At 41.0% G+C, this 21188-nt stretch overlaps 1 protein-coding gene across 1 annotated transcript in view; it reads left to right on the top strand.

Annotated features, from left to right (window-relative positions):
• Positions 1 to 21188, top strand: part of dcc (DCC netrin 1 receptor) — a 233678-nt gene that overhangs the window by 102520 nt on the left and 109970 nt on the right. Inside the window, exons 6-7 of the mRNA XM_076079935.1 lie at positions 6459 to 6613; positions 8597 to 8717. Coding sequence (XP_075936050.1) covers positions 6459 to 6613; positions 8597 to 8717 — 276 coding nt within the window. The remainder of the gene's footprint in view (positions 1 to 6458; positions 6614 to 8596; positions 8718 to 21188) is intronic.

Genomic DNA, 21188 nt, shown 5'->3' with positions numbered 1-21188 from the left:
ACCTGACTTCCTCCATGACGTCCTGGCTCCTGTTACATGGCTTATATACAAATGACAGTGCATTCATTTTCAGAGGCATAGGTAAGAACAGTGAATAGGAACACTAATAGCTTGTTTTCCTTGTGTAATGACGGAACAAACTACTAATGGTTTAGCTATCATGGGGACGCCATCAGTTTCCCCCTTCATCACTCTCTAAACCTGTCCTGCTCTCACAGATCCGTCTCCCCCCCGCAAGTCGATTTACAGATTGATTACCGTTTCGGATTTTTTTGTTCGTGCTCGCTCAGCGGTTCTGTTGAAAATTAATGTAAAAAATTGCAACGAGAGAAAAAGCAGCGGCTCTCAGCACGAACAGCTTCATTCCTGTAATGAGGAGTCTTGATAGAAAATGTGTTTTCAGCGTACAAAGACAAAGGCTTTGTACTGATGAGGAGGAATCGAGTTCTCTCTGCGGCACAGAAATAAATGAATGGTTTTTACAAACACAAACAGAAGATGCTGCATAAAATACAAGACTCATTTCCAGGCTGATGACTGCCTGTGGATATTACATGTTTAAGTCTGCTGCATGTGTAGGTGGAGAGGAAGGACTCTGTTGTGCATTTAATTCTATGTCACGTTCTACTCTACTGCTCTGCTTTAAAGACACACATGTAGTTTGTTTTACTCTACTACGTTAATCAGGCAGCTGGAGTTACTGTATGTAAGATAAGTAGCAGTGCCTCGACCAGTTACACGTTAATGCATCAACAAATAATCCTGCATCCGTATTGTCAGTTGTCACTGTGTTACTAGAGGAAACGGTCATTTTTAATCTAATAGTCACCGCCAACGCCAGTCAGTGTTTTTGTTTTATGCCTTTTTTTCATAATATATTGTACAAAATACGGATCTCATGTGTGGAAAGCCTGCATTACAAACTGATTGTGGAGTTAAAAAAAGACTTGGGTGTTTCAATTGGCAGTGAGGGTCAAGTACAATCATGCCATGTATTAGTTGCATTATGGGAAATAGACAGGATCAACATGTTTTGGACCTTGACCCAGACTCGAAATCAGGATATTTTGGCCTCTGTTGCTTCGATTTGGGCCTTTTTGAAAAAAAATGTCTCTTGTCCCCTTTAAGCACCAGTTAGGCACCTAGAAGGCCACCAACTCATGTAAAGCCCAAATTATATAACATTTCTTGTCGGGAAAACATGTATTTTTTGTCTCAGAAGAACCATATACATGGTAAACACACATCATATATATTTAATTAAAGTGTCTTTTAGCAGCCAATTGCAACACAACGGTGGTGTGTTTGAGCATCCGGCCCTCTAAAGCTTCAGCTAACATCAACCCTTCACTCTGGAACGAATGAATGATTCACAACTCGGTAACTATTTCAGACACCATGTCCACAGAGAGAAGGATAAGGTGTGTGTGTGTGTGTGTGTGTGCGTGTGTGTGTGTGTGTGTGTGTGTGTGTAGTGAGCCTCCGTGGATGCACTTAATGACAGATAATTGGTGGTTAAGTACAGATATAAAGAGGCGGCTAACGAGTTTCTGTTCACACCAAGAGAGTTTGACTGAGTGTGTGTGTGTGAATGTGTGTGTGTGTGTGTGTGTGTGTGTGTGTGTGTGTGTGTGTGTGTGTGTGTGTGTGTGTGTGTGTGTGTGTGTGTGTGTGTGAATGTCCTTCACTGGTTATCACACACACATAAACACACGCACACACAGCAGATGTTCATTGAAATGAACGATTGAGCTGATTTCCATTTGAATGCTGAGTGGAAGTCATTATGGTGCGGCTATAGAGAGGTGGCATCACTGATACCGTGTGTGTGTGTGTGTGCGTGTCTGTGATATATATATATATATATATAGAGAGAGTGATATCCTAGCAGCACATTATTCCCTATTGTTTGACATTGTCTTTCTTCCATCAGATTTCATGAACTTTTTTCCCATAATGAATGATGATGATCCAGGTGAGTGTGTCAGGCTTGTTGTGTCTGGCGGAGGTCAGCCGGTTGTTGATACGTCTTTATTACCATATGAATGGCCGCTCTCAGCTGTTTCCAGCGGGGCGTAGAATGGCATTAACACGGTTAAAAACGAGGCCTGTTGCCGTTTCGCATCACAAAGAGTCGCCTGAAAAATGAGCTTTTGTTAACACGTCTCCTCAGATGCCCAGGTAATCAGCGTTAGACTCGCGGGTCTGCTGGAAAAAAAAAGAAGAAAAAGAAACATTCAAACAATCAACCGACGCTGAGGGAATTCCCTGAACACAACAAAGGCTGCTGGGTAATCGGTAGCAGAGCGGTCGTCTTCCATAGCGACAAGGGAGATCGTTGAGGAAGAAGAAACACAGCTTTTTCTCTTCAGGTTTCTCCAACTAATGAGGAACCTGTTCCGACAGGAGAGGTCATGTCATAGTATCCGATGTGCGGCAACAGAGGAGATAGTCTAAAGATGGATTAGAGATAATATGTGTTATGAAAATAGATTATCACCTTGTGTGTGTGTGACTAAACAAGGTAAACAGTGATCACCCTTCAAAATCAGAAGTCTTCTAAACAGTATTTGTATTGTTTCTACGGAGGTAGCTTGAAAGCTATTATGCCTTCCATAACTCTACTTCTTCATACGGTAGAAGAACATATTTTCATGAAAATCAATTTGCTTGGATTTCTGGGGGTCGCTCAGAAGCCTCTAGAACAGGGGTCCCCAACTGGCGGACCGCGGTCCGGATCCGGACCCAGACGCAATTGCATCCGGACCCAGGACCTAAAATCGATAGTTTGGAATCATACATATTAGGCAGCGAATTTGTACTTTAACCGACGCATCTTATTCAGCCGTTACGGCACTTGTTCAGCGGTGCAGGACACACCGACCAATGCGTTGTGATTGTGAATCACATCACGTGATACAGCTCAGCCAATCAAATATGAGTATTCTGACAAGTTTCCTGACTCGAGCGAGGTTTACACACACCGTGACATACGGGGGAGAGACGAGGAAATAGAAACAAGAGCAGGACAATTGCGCTAATCAGAGAGGTTATCTCACATGACGTTCTCCAAAAAGAGAAACGTGTTCAGAGAGAATAGAATTTATAAGCATGAATGAACAGACTCTTGTCTGTTAATTCTTCCCACAGGCAGTTAAAGCCAACATGTCTCATATGTTCAGAAACCATAACTATTGATAAAAGCGGCAAATGAAGCGACACTACGAGGCAAAGCACAACTCCTTTGAACAAACGTATCCACTCACATCTGAAATGAAGACACGGAAAATAGACCTAAGAGCCCAAAATGATCAGAATCACATGAATTCACTGATCAACAATGATGTAAACAGAGAGAATAGAGCTGAAACAAGTGGTTTAATAACTACAGATAAAGATCACGCTCACTGATTTCTCTTTTTAAATGACAAAAATATAATATTGTGGCTTTTTTATTGACATCACTTCACACCTGAATGAACTGAATTTAAAGCTGCAGGACAATTCAGTGAAATTCATTTTTCTAAAATGAATTACTTTATTTTAAGATGCACATTTTTGAAAAGCTTTCTGTTATGTCAGTTATTCTTTAATCCAGCCATTATTGTACTTGAAATGAGAAGAACATTTATTTATGTATTTCTATGTATTATTTATAATCCATCCAGTTCAATTTAAAAACTGAGAATAATAATTTGTTAAAATATAATTGATGTGTACTTTATTTATTTGATTTGACGTTGTTACTACTACTAGGCTTCTTGAATATATATATATATATATATATATATATATATATATATATGGCACTAAATAGCGCAAGTTAGATATTATTGTAATGTTTCGGACCTTTGCCCGAGGAGATTTTCTCAATCTGGACCTTTTGGAATTTTAGTTGAAGACCCCTGCTCTAGATTGAGGCCTTGTTCCAGACCTCTGAATGTTCGCCCACATCTCACATTTGTTTAGCGATTCCAATCGGTCTTGTGTTTCCCCTCGTTGACGAATGTTTCAACCAGAATTTTATTCTTGTTTTTAATATTTAGTTGTAATTTACTTTTTCTATTTTAGTTGAATTTGTTGCCATATTTAGATATCGTAGTCTTATTGCTATTCTATTTTGCACTTGTGTCAGTTTTACTTTTTTTGTGCACTTGATACTTATTACTCTATTGTTCATATATGTTTATATTGTTTCTTGTTATTTTCCTGTTATATTCTTTGATCAAATTCTGGCAAAAGAATTTCCTTCGGCATTAAGAAAGTTCTATCTGACCTTGTCATCTCTTATCTTATCTTTCTTTATCTTATCTTATCGTATTGTATTGTATCATATCTCATCTTATCTCATTTTATCCTCTCTTAGCATATCTTAACGTATCTTAACTTATCTTATCGTGCAGCACCATTTCTTCACCATCTATACAGATCAGCGAGGCAGGACAACAGTGACAGAGACAACTGTTGAAGCCAATTTAGCAGCACGTAGACACGTTTTTACTTTATCTGGTCGGTCTTATTAGAGACTGTTGTATGGAACTGTAACACAACTGAGCATTTGATATAAAAACAGTTCTGACTTTATGTTTGTGGAGAGAAGTTGGGGGTTTACCCGTTCACTTCAATGCATCCAGAGTTTTTCCCGGAGCAGCAGCTGGAGGACATGAGAGGGACTGCAGCCGACCAACACCCGGCTGCTTCTGATTGGTTCAGACGTGTCCCCCCATGTCTCTGGTGTTCAGTGTCTCGGACTGGTTCCTGCACACGTGTAGCAGCCGGTGTTGTTTGTGCACTGCTGTGTAGCTGTTGGCGTGCCGTGGTTGCAGCAGCTCAGGGTTTAAGGGAAATCGTTAGCTCTTAATTAGAGCATTACTGCAGTGATAAAGTTACACCACCAGATAATGATGTATCGATGGGGGACAAATACACAACTCCCCCCCCCCTCTGCAAAGTTTCTACCTTTCCTCTCTCCCTCTCATCTTTTCCTTCATCCATCTCTTATCCTATTCTCACCCCTTTCAGTTGTTTTTGTTGTTGCTCGCTCTCTTTCACTATTTCCTCTCCTTTCTTTTCATCTTCTTCCCCTTCACTCTTTTTGTCATCCTTTCGGTATCTCTTTCTCTTTCTTCTCTCGTGTTCCCTTCACACTTTCCCACACTGTCTTTTCTTTACCTCTGTCCTTTTTTTCTTTTTCTTGTCCTCCTTTTTTTCCTTTTCCCTTCCTTTTTCTCCTTCCACTTCATTCCTCTCCTCCTTGATATTCGTTCTTTCTTCTTTTTTTGTTTGTTTCTTCCCTTTTTTTCCATCCCTCGTTAACTTCTCGTCTTTTCTATTCATTGTATCCTTTTTTTCTTCTTCTTTTTGTCCTCTTTCTTCTTTTTTCATTCTTCCTTCCCATCCTCCACCCACCCCTCCTTCCTTTCATCTTCAAATATACACACATATGTGGTAATATTCTGGTGTCCGCTTACTTTTGGCCCTGTACTATATTTAAAGTGTTAATATGTAACAGGGCTCATGAACATGTGTGTGTGTGTGTGTGTTCATTGACAGTTACAGGACGTTCCCGTGTGTGTGTGTGTTCATTGACAGTTACAGGACGTTCCCGTGTGTGTGTGTGTGTTTGCTGACGGGGAGAGAATGTTTGTTGTCTTGACGCTGACGGCGTTGTCACGGTGCTCGCTGCTTCACGAGGCCTCCAGGCTTCGTCCTCATGCCCGTCCAGCCTCAGAATGGCTTCTGCCTCACGTCTCTGCTCCTTGCAGCCGCGAGCTGCTGTCCATGTTGTCAAAGACGACATTCAGTGACAGCTGGAACATGGCAGCCACCTCGCCCGTCTCGCCCTCCTTCCTTCCTGTTTACAACGTAGTGAGCCTGTAGACAGTTTACCAGCAGTCACTTTTGAGACAGGAGACAGCTTTTTTCCTTCAGACTTGTGCTTTAAAGCAGCCAATTGAACTCGGTCGTAGTGGAGAAGCCTCAGGTCCTAGTCTCTCCTCCCTCTCCTCTCTGGGGCAGCTTTGTGGCGTTTGGTCCAGCAGGTCTGTCTGGTTGGTCGGCTGTGGGCAGTGATCGTCTGAAAGTCCGCTGCACTTAATCCCCACGCTTCCTTTTCAGATGTTGATGAATATATTCTGTCATAGGCCATAAGTGATAAACACGGAAAAAACAAATAAAGACCGGTCGCAGCAACTCAGCTATCTCACCCCTAACTGTGGTCTTAAGTTGGTAATCAGACTGTAAACAATGAGCAGCGCATAGAAAAGGAAGTGTTGGCCCGGAAATCAGCCAGCTAGCTTAGCTTAGCATAACAAGATGAGAGAGAGGTTTTGCTAATTTAGAGCACAAAGGGAATAATAAATATAATATGCTGTTCTAAACATGCTAACATTCTAAAACTGCGTGTGAAATGTGAATGTTCCTCTCTTGTTCATGTGTTGTTTTGTGTATTTCTGCAGTGCCTCCTCAGTTCCTGAACTACCCGACCAACACGTATGCATACGAGTCCACGGACATCGAGCTGGAGTGTGCTGTGACGGGAAACCCGCCACCGACTGTTCGCTGGATGAAGAACGGAGAGGAAGTCATCCCCAGCGACTACTTCCAGATAGTGGTGAGTCACAGCAAACCCAGAAACTATACAGATATTATCTAGATTTACATATATAAGAAACTTTGAATCAGTATGTGGAAAATACCTCCACAGAGTTGGTGACAGTAAAGAATATCCAATTGGAATCCACACCTTCAAATATACATCCATATAGCATTAATCAGGAATCAATATATTGCAAATAACTATATTATAAATCTGTTCATACAATGTTGTTACTATTGTGATGACGACTTTACTTTTCTTCAAAAGACAATAAACTGTAAGACACTAATTCTTGAAACATCATTCATGAACCTAAATACAAAGTCACTCAGATAATGAGCAGTAGACACATATCCTGCTGTCACTTATATATATATATATATATATATATATATATATATATATATATATATATATATGTAAATATAAATATAGCAACGTAAATAAAACATTACATTTTTTTATAAATCATTATTATTGTTGTTATCAGTTTGTTTTTGATGCTGATAGCTGATAACTCAAACTCAACACTCCGTGCTTATTTGTTGTATCTTGATACATTTTGTTTATCGCCCTTTCTACAGCTCTAATACCATCATTGCCAATCACCTCACAAGTTTCTCTTTTCAACACAAATACTGTTTTCTAATTTGCTTAATGTTTTTATTTATTTTTTGATAGCGGTTATGCTATCTACACTTTTTAAGTTCAATATTTAAGATCATTGAATAATAGTTGCATCGATTATAAACAATTTACAAGTCCATGTGTAATAAATAAATAAACGTCATTTTTCAAAAATGACACGTTAGAGCTTCAAAAGAGGAGAGGGTACATATATCAAATTAAAAGTGTACACAAAAATGATGCTTTCCAGTGAGTTAGCAAATATAACAAAGGAACAAAAAGACAACAAAATAAATAGCATCTGAGTAAGCAGCCATCATTAGGTTCCAAACCTACAGACTTTCAATGTGAAACCTCTGTAGGATGTGTTTATTTCATTGACAGTACCTTAAAGCTGGCCACACAATGCTCACATTGAAGAAACCAGTAATAACAAGCTGGATTTTAAACATTGAAAAACACAGTCTAGTGTTGCCAACTCTTTTGCCAAGTTGCCAAGTCAGGAACACTGACAGCCTGTTCCTTCAGTCCTCCCTCCAAAGCCACTCCCCAAAAATGGTCACAATGAACAGGCTTATTACAGTCCTGCGACGGCCACAGATTCCAGATACCTTTTTCTTTTTTTGTCAGAGCAATGGGTTTATTGATTGATGTCGGCATGTCATGAGAATTTTAAATTTCAAATATGACAAAACAAACAATTTAGAAGAACATTCCCAACCCTAACTTAACTGTGATCCAAAGCAGATGCGATCTGAATGAAATAATACATAATAATAGTACGTTTGTGAGACAGAGAAAGGCAGAGCATTAGAGTGGTGTGTATATGACTCTTAATCTGACATTATGACAAAATACAATAATCTGGATATCAATTCTAATCCGTTATCCCATTATCTGCTATAAAGAGATAACACACACACACACACACACACAAACACACACACACACACACACACAGTTGTGGTTTTGTCACTTTTGGGGACACTACATTGATTTACATTCATGTCCTGGAGATTTAACCTAACCCTTCCCCTACCAAACCCTTACCCTGACCTAAATCTAACCTCACCCTAACATTAAACCAAGTCTTTACTCTAAAATGTCAAGATTTACATATACATAAAATTGTCCTAATTTTGTCCCAAAAAAAGGCACGGTCCCCACATTGTGAATGTGTGATAAGATTTTAGTCCCCACAGGATCGGATTAACCCACCCACACGCCCACTCATCCCCTCACTCTCTTCCCCTTTTTTTGTGATGGTTTTTATCAAATGTGCTGTGTGTTGTTTGTTTAACGGTCTAAGCCAGGCTTTGGGATATATGTTTCAAAGCCTTTATTGACATGTTGAATGTGTCTGTTATTCAGGACGGCAGTAACCTGCAGATTTTGGGTTTGGTGAAGTCGGATGAAGGATTTTATCAGTGTATAGCTGAAAACTCAGCCGGCAGCTCGCAGGCGATGGCTCAGCTGCTTATCCGAGAGCCAGGTAGGAACACACACACACACACACACACACACACACACACACACATACACACACACACACACACACACACACACACACTCAGCTGATACATGTGGTGTCCCTGTCACCTCTCATTGATAAAAAAACAACAAAAACCTGCTATCATCACCTGTTGTCTCCATTCCTGTCGTGACATCATTTCCTCTCTGGGCTCGCTATATGTCCTGTGACATTGCATCTGCACATCTTAATTTGCAGCTCTCTGGGGTCAGTTTAATTCTCATGTCGTGTTGCAGTAGTAAGTCTTGTAAATCAATAAATTCTTGTTTACATCAATGTGAAATCCAGAACATGAGCAGAGTATAAACTCCGTCCTGCTTGATTCTGCATGACTGTGACAGTGTCTGACACTGTGATGAACTTCCTATTATGTTCAGAAGTTCAAATAGAACATTGTTCTGACAGCAAAGTAGGTTTTGAATATTTTCCTATTGGATTGTAATGCTTATAGTGCAATTCACATGTCCAATCAGACCATAATGAGAGCGATCTGGCTTGTTATTTTAAAACTAACAAAAGATATACCACTGAAGGAGATTGGATTCATCAAAGGACAAACATTTACTGTCCTCTAATGAGGAATACTGGAAAGAAAAGAAAAGCATCTAGTAGCACAAATTCATCATTTTGTTGCACACATTATTTAAATAGCAAAAGAAGTATTGAAAATGAGCATTAATTACCATTGTGTTTGCACAAATGTGCTCTGTTTAATCATGACATATGTATGTCATAATTATAATTAATAATAATAATCCATGATTTGAGGAAATATGAGCTTACAGATCTTAATAATAATAATTATAATAATAATAACTGTATTTACATATCCCTTTTAAAACAAAGTTTACAAAGTACTTTGACAAACAAAGCAGCAAAAAGAAGGCAACAAAACAACAGAACGCTCCTGAGGCCCAACAAAGCCACACAGACGAAGGTAAACCCTGATAACACAGTACAATAGATGAAACAATGAAAGCAAGCAATACTATAAAAATAAACTAATAAATAAAATAAATAAAATAAATAAAATAAATAAAATAAATAAAATAAATAAAATAAATAAAATAAATAAAATAAATAAAATAAATAAAATAAATAAAATAAATAAAATAAACAATTTCGTAAAATAAAATAATAATATTAATAATAGAACAAGGCAAGATTGTTACAGAAGACACAAGTTCTATTATGAAGGTTACAATACGAGTTTTGCAAGTCATACGAGTTATTATTATTATTATATTATGTGTTATTGAAGTGATAATTAGGAGTTAATTAAGTGATAATTAGGAGTTAAGTTCTGTAAGTCATTAGTACGAGTTATTGAGTTCGTAATTATGTGTTTTTGAAGTCATAGCTAAGAGTTTATTAAGAGATAATTAATAGTTAAGTTTCGTATTTCATAATACCAGTTATTGAAGTCGTAATTTGGTGTTATTGAAGTAAAGGTTATCAGTGATGGAGGTAATGATTACGAGTCAACAAAGTGATAATAATCACAAGTTAAAGGCACAATGAGTAGGATTTGATTTGTGTGAAAACACAACCCCAGATCTACTTTGGAACGAGCTTTGTCCGCTCCGAGTTTCGCCGCTTGTTGCTGTTAGCATTTTTTGTCTGCGCTTGTCTTGCCATTTTTGTTACTTCCTCTTGGCATGCGTGCCAATTTAACGGGCACCTGGTCGCTACGATAGAGGCCAATGCACAGAAACCGTCTCGAACACGGCTGAATAAAAGAGAAAAGAGAAAAGGAAGAAGAAGAAGAAAGCAGGCTCTCTGCAGATACAGACACCACCACACACCTCCAGTGATTATTGAGAGGGACTTTGTGCCTTTACATTAGGAAAGTCATACTTACATGTTCTATGCTACATGAATCAGGAGTCGTACATATGAGTTCTGGCATTCTTAACTAGTCCTAATCAAAGTAGATCATAACAAGGACCATGTCTGAGCAGACAAAGTGACAAAGGACAATTGAGGACAGTTCGACATTGTGTCATGTGCTTCCATACTTGAATGACATCACAAAATGTACTTGAGCTCTACCATCGAGCCGTGATTCACCGAGGAGGAAGTGCTCCGTTCTGATGTTTCAGTCCGACTGAGTCACAGCTGAGAGAACAGCCGGAGTCTGGATTTGGCTGTTTGTTTGTTGTGTTGTGTTGTTGTTTGTGTTTGGGTTACAATTCAGTTAGTCATGTGGTCTGCCAGCAGTTACCACCATCTGACACACACACACACACACACACACACACACACACACACACACACAGACGTGCTCAGCCAGTTTGCGGAACATCTGAGTCAGCGCGATAGAATCACTCTGCATCTAAATGGACCAACAGCTGTGTGTGTGTGTGTGTGTGTGCGAAGATAAAAAAAAAAGGGCAAGAGACATTGATTGCAGTTCTATTCACACTAGATTATTATGGTTGTGATCCTGGAGGACCCTGTTCATGTGAAACCCAGGTGATTCATATTCAGTGATATCCGTAGACAATAATATCGTTGTTGCTGTTTTCTGTCGGTGCAAAATCACCACTTCCTTCACCTCTTTCACATTAAGAGCCTCCCAGCAGTTTGAGGGGGCGGAATCTCTTCCCCTCTCTGATATGCTTTTATTGTGAAACATGACGAAGACGAGCCAATCAGAATGAGTGATTCAGCAAGTGAAAACAGTGGTTCTGAAAAGAGGAACTCTTTGGATACATTACATACTATTTATCTACCTGGCTGACAATCATGCGTCTAAGCTAAGTGACTAGCTAACTCACTGTGTTGCTTACCGACTAAAAAAAGTTACTGACCAACCACCTAACTCACTAACCAGCCAACTAATGCACTAGACAGCTAACTGACTGGCTGATGTCCTTGTTAGCATCAATATACATAGAACTTCTGTCACCTACACATTTTAATCAAACCTGGTCTTTCTTTCGCTCCTCTTTTGTCTCTCCTGTCTTTCTCTCTCTTCTTTCTCTCCTTTCTCTCTCTCTCTTTTTCTCCCTTTCTTTCTTTCTCTCCCATTTCTTTCTCTATCTGTCTTTCTTTCTCTCCTTTCTTTCTTTCTCTCTCATTTCTTTTTTATTTCTTTCTTTCCTTCTCTCTCTGTCTCCCCTTTAATCACTGTTCAGTGTGTTGCCTTCTCCCCTGAGCCGGTGGCACAGATGGCAACACACACACAGAGACATTAAGAGGGTCAGATGGTTGGTGTTATCGCTTGGTTACTATCGCCACGGGAACCGAGCATCCCAGCAGGCTAGCAGCGGCCAATCAGACATTCCCACGAGAAATCACGGCGGGGGGGGGTGTGCGCGTGGGTGTGTGTGTGTGTGTGTGTGTGTGTGTGTGTGTGTGTGTGTGTGTGATTGTCAGCATACCACCTTGTTACCCTTGATGATGCCAGGCCTCTTGATACTTGAAGTGACTCTTCACACACACTCAGCCAGAAAATCCCTCTCCCCCCACACATACACATACACACACACATACACATACACACACACACACACACACACACACACACACACACTCCCACACACACACACTATCATACTTGCGTACTTAAAATCTCTCCAACATACATTTACGCAAATGCATCATTCACTCAGGTCAAATGCCAGCACAAACACACACACACACACACACGTACACGCAGTGTGGCGTCAGTGTAGATTGGTTTCATTAAGGCAGAACACATGCAGTTGGTGATGCTCACATATCGGGTCTTAACATCTCATATAGATTTTGTTCGCCATTCAGGTTTTCTCCTTTGTTGCTGGTAACGTAATCCCTCACTTACAAAACACAGCCAGCTCATCAGAACAGGCTGTTGTAGTCAATTCAACGAATGATAGCATCATATATTTCTTCAATTGACATGACAGACGTTAAGATAACCGCTCCTAGCAGAGGCCACATAAGCTTCTGTGACGACTGAAAATGGCCGTAGACAGGACGGATACATCAGTTCACTGCTGATTAGAGCAAAACATGATAACTGATATGCATTTGTACCTTCAACTTTTGAGCTTTATTTCATTTGTCTTTTTTTATTCAACGAGGAACTCAAATTTTATGTTGATTTTGGCGGTCCCTGTGGACAAAAGCGGTAGGCTTTCCGAGCACCACAGTCCCCTTTAGAAAAGCTCTCTTTTTTACTGCAGTAGGGTCTGACCATCTGCCCCGCTTAGTCCGGGTTCTGGTTTTTCCTGGGCTTCCCTTCTCTCCAGCGGGGCCCCGGCAATATGGCCTCGGTCTCCAGCGGCTTGGCATGGCGTCGACGTCGGCTCGCAGCAGAGACTGGCCGAGCGGCGAGGAGAAGCTCATGCTCCTGGCTCCTGGAGGAGGAGGAGCAGCTTCTCCACAGGCACAGAGCTCTCCTGTGTGTCTGTGATTGGCTGGTCTCTGGCGGAGGCCACGCTGGAGTCTGAGCTGAAGGAGTTTCTGGTTTTGTCTGATTATGTGCAGAATCCGAACCTGGTGGCACCGATGACAAACATCGAGTATAGCTATATAGAAAGAGCCAATCTTCTCTCATGGTCTGTTAAATTGAGACCGTTTCATAACCAGTTGAGAGTTCCTCACAGTAACTTGAAGAATACTGAAACCAATCATTTCAATATTATCTATAATAAAGCGGTGTGTGTGGTCTGGTGTGATAGAGACAGAGAGGTAGAGAGAGGTTGATGGTGTGTATGTGAATGTTTATACCTGAACAAAAGACATTACCCCCTATTCTCTCTCTCTCTCTCTCTCTCTCTCTCTCTCTCTCTCTCTGTTTTACAGTCTCCTCAGTCCTCTCTTGCCCCCGCTGCAGTGCGGTTTCAGTTAAATCCTGGTCTGGATCTGATCTGAAAGCTGGATCAGGATTTAAACCCTTAGACCACTGATCTGATGTCAGTCTGTGGTCTCATTGTGTCCTTCACCTTCTCTTCATGTCGCCGGACTTTCTCCGTCCCCCCTCCGTCCCATCCCTCTGCTCCTTTCTTCTCTTTTCTTTCATCGGTCACAAAAAAATTAGCCAGGTGGATGAATTCCGGGTGTGTGTGTGTGTAAAGGTCTGAATTGCAAATGCATAAGGCTGCTTGAAGGTCAGGACACACACATCGATCTGTCTATCTATCTATCTATCTATCTATCTGTCTGTCTGTCTGTCTGTCTGTCTGTCTGCCTGTCTGTCTGTCTGTCTGTCTGTCTGTCTGTCTGCCTGCCTTCCTTCCTACTTTCCTTCCTCCTCGGGTAGCTCAGCCAGGTTTGTAGCAGTGTGTCTTTCAGTTGTTTCTGTTGGACCTCAGTGTCCCGATAGAAAACCTGTGTCTTTACTCTCCGACACTCTGTCGTCACTTGTCCTGTTTTTGTTTCATTTATCTCTCTTGTCTTTTTGGAGTGAACCGGTCATGTCATTTAACCTTCTCATTGTCTGATTCACAAGGCAATATAATTGCTAATATGATATAGTCATTATGATTTACTTGGAGTCAGACATTTCCTTCTTGACCTTTCGCGGAACATAGATTGAGTGGAACTATGATGAAGTTGAAAATGAAATTAGTTATTGTGCGTTCCGTTATCATGGCGGCATGACATTATCATGTTATGGTTAATAATGTTTCCATCTGTATGACCAAGAGCACTGTATTCATCTTTATTGATGGTCAGTTTCAACATCTTTCCAAGGAGGATATTGACTACAAATGAGAAACAGAGGAGGGTCTTCTTGCTAGGGGCCACTTATCTTTGCTATTTATTGGTGGGGCGATGGGATTTTCAGTAAAAGTAGTCACAGGTGGTCTGATTTACTGTTGCTTTCCCTCCCTCAACGCCTCCACTTTCTCATTCTCACTAGCATCTGGTTTCTCTGGAGGAACTAATCACTTTTAAAGCACGTCTGGGTCTGGCCCCTAAATTTATAGAAGAAATGTCAACCCCTTATAAGCCAGCTCGCAGCCTTAGATCCTTTGGTGGGGCCCTTCTGGCTGTTCCAAAGCCGAGGCTAAAAACTACAGGTGACCGTGGTTTCGCCATCAGGACCTCTAAGCTTTGGAATGACCTGCCCAAAGAATCAATAATCTCTTTTAAATCACTTCTTAAAACCCATTTTTACAGACTGGCTTTTATTTATTTTATTTATTTCGTATAGATTGGTTTGATTGTTTCATCTATTTTACTGTAGCGGAAATATCTTAAAACATACATTCTCTCTACTGACCAGCAGGGGGCGACTAAGACTCTACTTCTCTCTTGATTTATTACCTCAGTAAACATTATAAACATGAGCTTATGGTCTCAATCTCTAGTTTCAAGTCTTCTTCAATACAGCATGATGTTCATTTAGTAAATTATGGTCCAATTAGAGTCAAACAGACCATAAAGCTAGGGCGGGCTTAGTGTGATTGACAGGTTCCTGCCGCTACCAGAGACGTATACGGCGTCTCTACATCACACCTCCACATTCCAAGTATGGTAACTTCCGTTCATTGGTTGCAAAAAACAACAACATGGCGACTGCCGTAATCCAAGATGGCGACGGTGGAATCGCTGAACGTCCACTTCTTATATACAGTCTGTGGTTCTGTTAGGTTCAAGAACCTCTCGCAACTGTGGGGGAAACCGCACGTGGTCCAGCCTTGCCAAAAAGTCAGCTGGTTTCAATTATAATCAAAAGAATTTAATACTACAGAAGCTAAAACAATTGCAAAGTGAAGTACACTATTTACAGTATCTATAGATATATATTTACAGCATCGATATAGAAATATGATCCGCGCGGAAAAGCAGTCATACACACCACGTGGATGACAATGAGATGAACAGGAAGAATGCTATTTCTGAATTTACTTATATAGTTCGTAAAAAGTCACAAAATGTCCGTCTTAGTTTCTATTGGCTGAATCCAGCTGGCTCGTCCTTCTCGCATCAGCCAGCCAGAGGACCCCCCCTTGGCGCGGGGGTGGAGCTCCTTCTGCATGTCCCTGTAAATGCCTGTATTAAAATCCCTGTCTGACCCTTGGCTATTCTTCACAGTTTAATACATTCAATGACTGTCTTTTATGGCTTAACACTTCTATGGTAAACGTACTGTAAACATATTATACATTCGATAAGGATTTGCAACTTTTGGCAAAAAACTTCACAAGCTTTACAAGCATAATTGGTATAGCCCAAGTACTTGCTAACATTTTACTATCCACCTCTAAGGTGCTACAAATTCTACTAAGAAACACTTCTAACTATAAATCTTAAAACACACCTCTAATTATAAATCTTAACACACACCTCTAATTATAAATCTTAAAACACACCTCTAATTATGAATCCTAAAACACACTTCTAAACCTACATTTCCTACAGTTCCACCTGCAGGCTCCGGAGCTTCTTAAAATGCTGTTAGCCTCCTGCAGCGGGCAGAAGCCTCTCTTTAGTCGAACATCAGTCTTCAGTTACGATGCTTTTGCTTAACACACCTTTTTAATATAAGACATTCATAAGACATCACCTACACACTTAGAGACCAGACGTGCAAGTGGATTCTGAATTATCTGAAGCTCAAGATCCTCCTTAATAGCCCAGACGTGTCAAAACCAAACATTGCACACCCGCCTTAATGTGCTCGATAAAATAGAGTGGGACCTTTAAAGAACAGCCCTGCCCATTTCACGTATGATTTTGTCAGCATGATTAGTTAGGAATTATTATTTTTTTCTTCTCACAATTCCAGCGTGAGTTACATTTCCCAAAGATATTATTTATCTTATTATCCACTTGAAAAAAAGACGCTCCTCATCAGGTCTTTCAAGTTTGTTTCACTATCAAAGTGCTATTTGTTTGTTCAGCCATGCCTACGGTGCAAACAGGAAGAGATAAAAGATCATTTGACATACTTTTAATGGTGCCAATATGCAAAAGAAATTACAAATACAGTCTGATAAACACAGAGGGGCCCAAGATGTAGCCCACAGCTAACTCACTGAGGAAAACAATGTATGATGAGACATAAGAATACAAATGAATGGAGTGTGATTAAAACATATTCATTTCTCTTTTTTTCTCACTTTCTTTTCCTCTCCTGTTAAATTAAGCATTTCCGTTGTTTTTTTAAAATCGTATCTTTCTTTTATTCTTTTCATGCTCTCTTCTTATGTTCGAACACCCCTGATGGAAGGTGACGTCCGCAGAGAGAGAGAGAGAGAGAGAGAGAGAAAGAGAGAGAGAGAGAGCGAGAGGGGGGGAGAGAAAAGGGGGTAATGTCTTTTGTTCAGGTATAAACATTCACATACACACCATCAACCTCTCTCTACCTCTCTGTCTCTATCACACCAGACCACACACACCGCTTTATTATCGATAATATTGAAATGATTGGTTTCAGTATTCTTCAAGTTACTGTGAGGAACTCTCAACTGGTTATGAAACGGTCTCAATTTAACAGACCATGAGAGAAGATTGGCTCTTTCTATATAGCTATACTCGATGTTTGTCATAGGTGCCACCAGGTTCGGATTCTGCACATAATCAGACAAAACCAGAAACTCCTTCAGCTCATCCTAGATTGTTTTAAGGCATCTGGAGGAGAAGAGAGGGGAGGATCAGAATGGATGGAGAAGGAGAGACTGAAAGAACAGATGAGGAGGAGGAAGAACAGAGAATGATGAAAAGGGCCGAGAATAAGAGATGAAAAAATGAAATCACCCCGACACAACTCTGTGGAAAAGATGGAGGGAGAGCGAGACGGAGAGGAAAAACAAGAGAGAGTAAGCGACGGGAGGGTCAAGCGAAGGGCAGGGCGAGTAAGAGAGAGAGGAGGAAGTGTGTCAGCCATGACAGATTTGTATTCCAGAGTAAGCGTCTGACCTTACACACACACATACACGCACACACACACACACACCTTATCTCTCACACACAGAGAAATGCTTTACTCCGTCACCTCCGCTCTCTCTATACACACACGCTTTACTCTACCCCCACTTTACAACAGGAATGTGTGTGTGTGTGTGTGTGTGTGTGTGTGAAGGGTGGGGGTTTGGGACTCTCTGTCTGTTGCCATGGTGACGGCAGCCTCCTCTCGTCTCCCATCCTCTATCCTGTGAGGACCTGATGATGATGATGATGTGTGTGCGTGTGACAGGTAAAGATACATATTAAGTGTTTGCCTGAGAGCACAGAAAAGAAGACTTGTGTGTGTGTGTGTACTCTGACCATTTTATTATACCAAAACACACTATGATCCCTCTCCTGTTCTTACATTTATTGAGTGATTTGATGAAAATATTTTATGATCCCATGATCAGAAAATAAAAAGAGATAATTCTTTAGAATGTAAGAAAGCAAGTGTTGTCGTTTTTCTCTTCCTTTGAGCGTCCAGACTGATCGATGAGTCTGCTATGATGCTGCATTCATGCTCAATGCTTGTATTGGATAAAATGACCCCTCCAATCAGAAGCCAGCCTCTGACCGCAGGGCTCACTGTTGTTCTCACTGTTCATGGCTTTACCTACGAAAAAGTTACACGTTATTTGTGTATAATACATGTAATCAATTTGTATGTAATCCATGTAAACCTGAGCCACGACCAGTGATTTAGCTTAAAGAGTCCGCGTAGGGAGGAGGTTGAGGTTGACGGAGGGGTCAAACAAACGAAGCGCTGTATGAAGACATATTTAACTCTTGTATAATAGACCCCACAATTTAGCTTTCATAAGCAGTGTGTACACAATAACAGATACTTTAGAACAAGCCACACTCAACATTATTAATGTAGTTATGTGTTGACAAAAATATTAGTAAGCACATATCTCTACATTAAACACCAATAGTTTGTAGGCAGATTGGAAACTGTTAATGTGTTTTTAGTTTTGGGCCTTTTGGTGAATGTAACTGTTAGCTCTGTTTTTGGTCTCCTCCAGCTCTTGAGGAAAATGTCCATCTCTATAGCTGCTTAACTCTCCCCTATTTTCACTAGTAGCTAAGTTCCTAGCGGGAAGTGCACCAAAGATTGTGACAGCTTTTTTTTGCTGAACACAGCACGCTGCTAAAGTTAATAAATGGTAAACGGACTGTACTTGTACAGCGCTTTTCTAGCCTTCTGACAACTCAAAGCTCTTTAAAACTACATGTCGTCATTCACCCATTCATACACTGATGACAGGGGCTGCCATACAACATGCCACCTGCTCTCTTTCTGCGGCTCTCCATGTCCCTCCTCCTCCTCCTGACAGACAGGTTTTGAGTGACCGACATGTCCCGGTCTGACTGTCTCCCACGCCTCCAAAACAACAAAACAAATCAAAACACGGCAGCATCGCGCTGTCTGCCGGGTGTCATTTCAATTTCGCCAGTGACGCCCAGACACATCTTCAAAGCACCTGAAGAGGACGCATTTAATGAAATCCTGCTCAATAACACCTGTTTGATATGGAGAGAGAGACGGGGGGGGGGGGGGGGGGGGGGGGGGGGGCGACAGAGCGTTGCACCAGCCTTTGAGATTCATACTGAAGTATATCTTTCTATCTATATATACATGGATATAGAATAGAATAGACTAAATCCAATATATATATATATGGTCCAGCGTCATAGATCATGGCAAGACCTGGTCCTGGAGACACCTCCTGTAGCAGGAAGTACCTAAGAAGAACTTTTGACTATTTTGCATGGTGTTTATATTTCTGTCTGTGGACAGTTTTTGTCACCGCGATAGCATCACAACTGTGAGAGATGCAGAAAACTCTACAGGTGTGCAGTTAAGGTTGAGTTGGAAGATGGACGTGGTCTGAGAGCCCCCCCCCCCCCCCCCCCCCCCCATTGGTGATCCAATCAGAAGCTGGCTTCTGGTCTTTCCTCTTTTTTGTTATGTAACTTACGTTCTTTACTGACACTACGTGTGTACGTTAAGTAACAAACAGAAACTGACACGCCGTCCCTGAAACTTCCAAAGCTGACGCTAGAGGTGAACCTAGAGCGTCATACTACGAAGCTTAGGACCACTGACCAAGCGTCTGTATGTGACGGGTTGGGAGTGAGAATGTGTTTCTTCAGCAACAGCTTCCCCTTAAACTGGGAGTAGGGTTAGCTGCTAATGCTAGTCTTTTTTTTGTCTTCTTCTTTTACTTCTGTCACCATCAGCCCACACGTTTCTTTCTTAAATGAGAAGCTTGTGGGGCCAGCTGCATCTTTTATGATTCCACTGCTCACTTTAACGAATGCAGTCCTCTTGGAATCATACAGCGGCATGTTTTATTTACATTTTACATTTTAATATCAACACTGTCAGTGATTTACACTGGCATGCATAGACTGTCAACGAGAAATACATTTTTACTGTATTATTGTTTAATTTATCCCATTGGATTTATATAAAGTGAAACAGTATTTTTTCTACCTTGAAGTGTTCTTTTGGAATGTTCTGAGTGATTCTCACTGAGGATTGGTAAATGTTGTTTTAGAGGCTCTGTCATTATTTTCTGGCAGCTTTATACTTTGTTAAATCAACAAAATGATAAGTCAGATTTATGAGTTTGTGATGTTGAAAGCATAGCATGCATGTAGGGTGAGGACAAATACAAATGCATAGAATGTCAGCAAAGCTGAACCAAAATCAAACTGGTCGAAGATTTCAGCTCCACAATATGCAACGTAGTAATATGCCTCATGTTGTTTCAAGCAGCGTCCTGAGAAGTCATCGAATGTCAATTAACTTTATTCATATGATGTTGGCGGTCTGTTTTGGTTCACTGCTTTAGTTTGGCTTCCACCCCCCAAGTTTCTTCTCATAATCATAATCTCCCATCAGATCAATCTTCCCCTCTCTACCATTAAAATCTCTCTCGCTCTGCATACAAACCCACAACTGGTGAGAGGGAGAGACAGAAGGCGGGAGGAAAATATTTATCTCCTCTCCTCTCCCAGTCATTTTTGCGACGTCGGCCTCTATTGATCTGAGGAAGTGGAAGGTCATCCATATACTGTGTGTGTGTGCTCGTCCTCGCCTATCGATTGGTTAGAGGTTGGAGTTTGTACCTCGCCGCCTACGCCTAAACCTGTCACCCCGCTGTGTGTGTGTGGGGGGGTGAGTGTGTGTGAGAGCGTATGGGTGTGTGTTGTCACTTCCAACATTGATCCCTTTATGATGAAACACCTTCCCATCAGCCCCTTCATCATCACTCAGCAGGAGGAGGAAGAAAGTGTGTGTGTGTGTGTGTGTGTGTGTGTGTGTGTGTGTGTCTGTACGTCCTCTTCACGTATTGAACGAATCCCGCTGTTCAAAGAGAGCAGAGTTCCAAGAAATGTTAAAAGACAAATTATTGTTTCACTCGCTCTGTTTTCAAATTCGACGGAGTTCAGTTGCTCTCTGCAGCTCTGGAGGTTCATCCATCACAGCCCCTGCTCATTTATCCTGGGCCGTGGATAATTCCTGGACACCTG

This window comes from Anarhichas minor, unplaced genomic scaffold (assembly GCF_050575085.1).
Source record: "Anarhichas minor isolate MPS153535 unplaced genomic scaffold, ASM5057508v1 ptg000073l, whole genome shotgun sequence".
NCBI lineage: Eukaryota > Metazoa > Chordata > Actinopteri > Perciformes > Anarhichadidae > Anarhichas > Anarhichas minor.
This window is presented reverse-complemented; position numbering and strand designations above follow the sequence as displayed.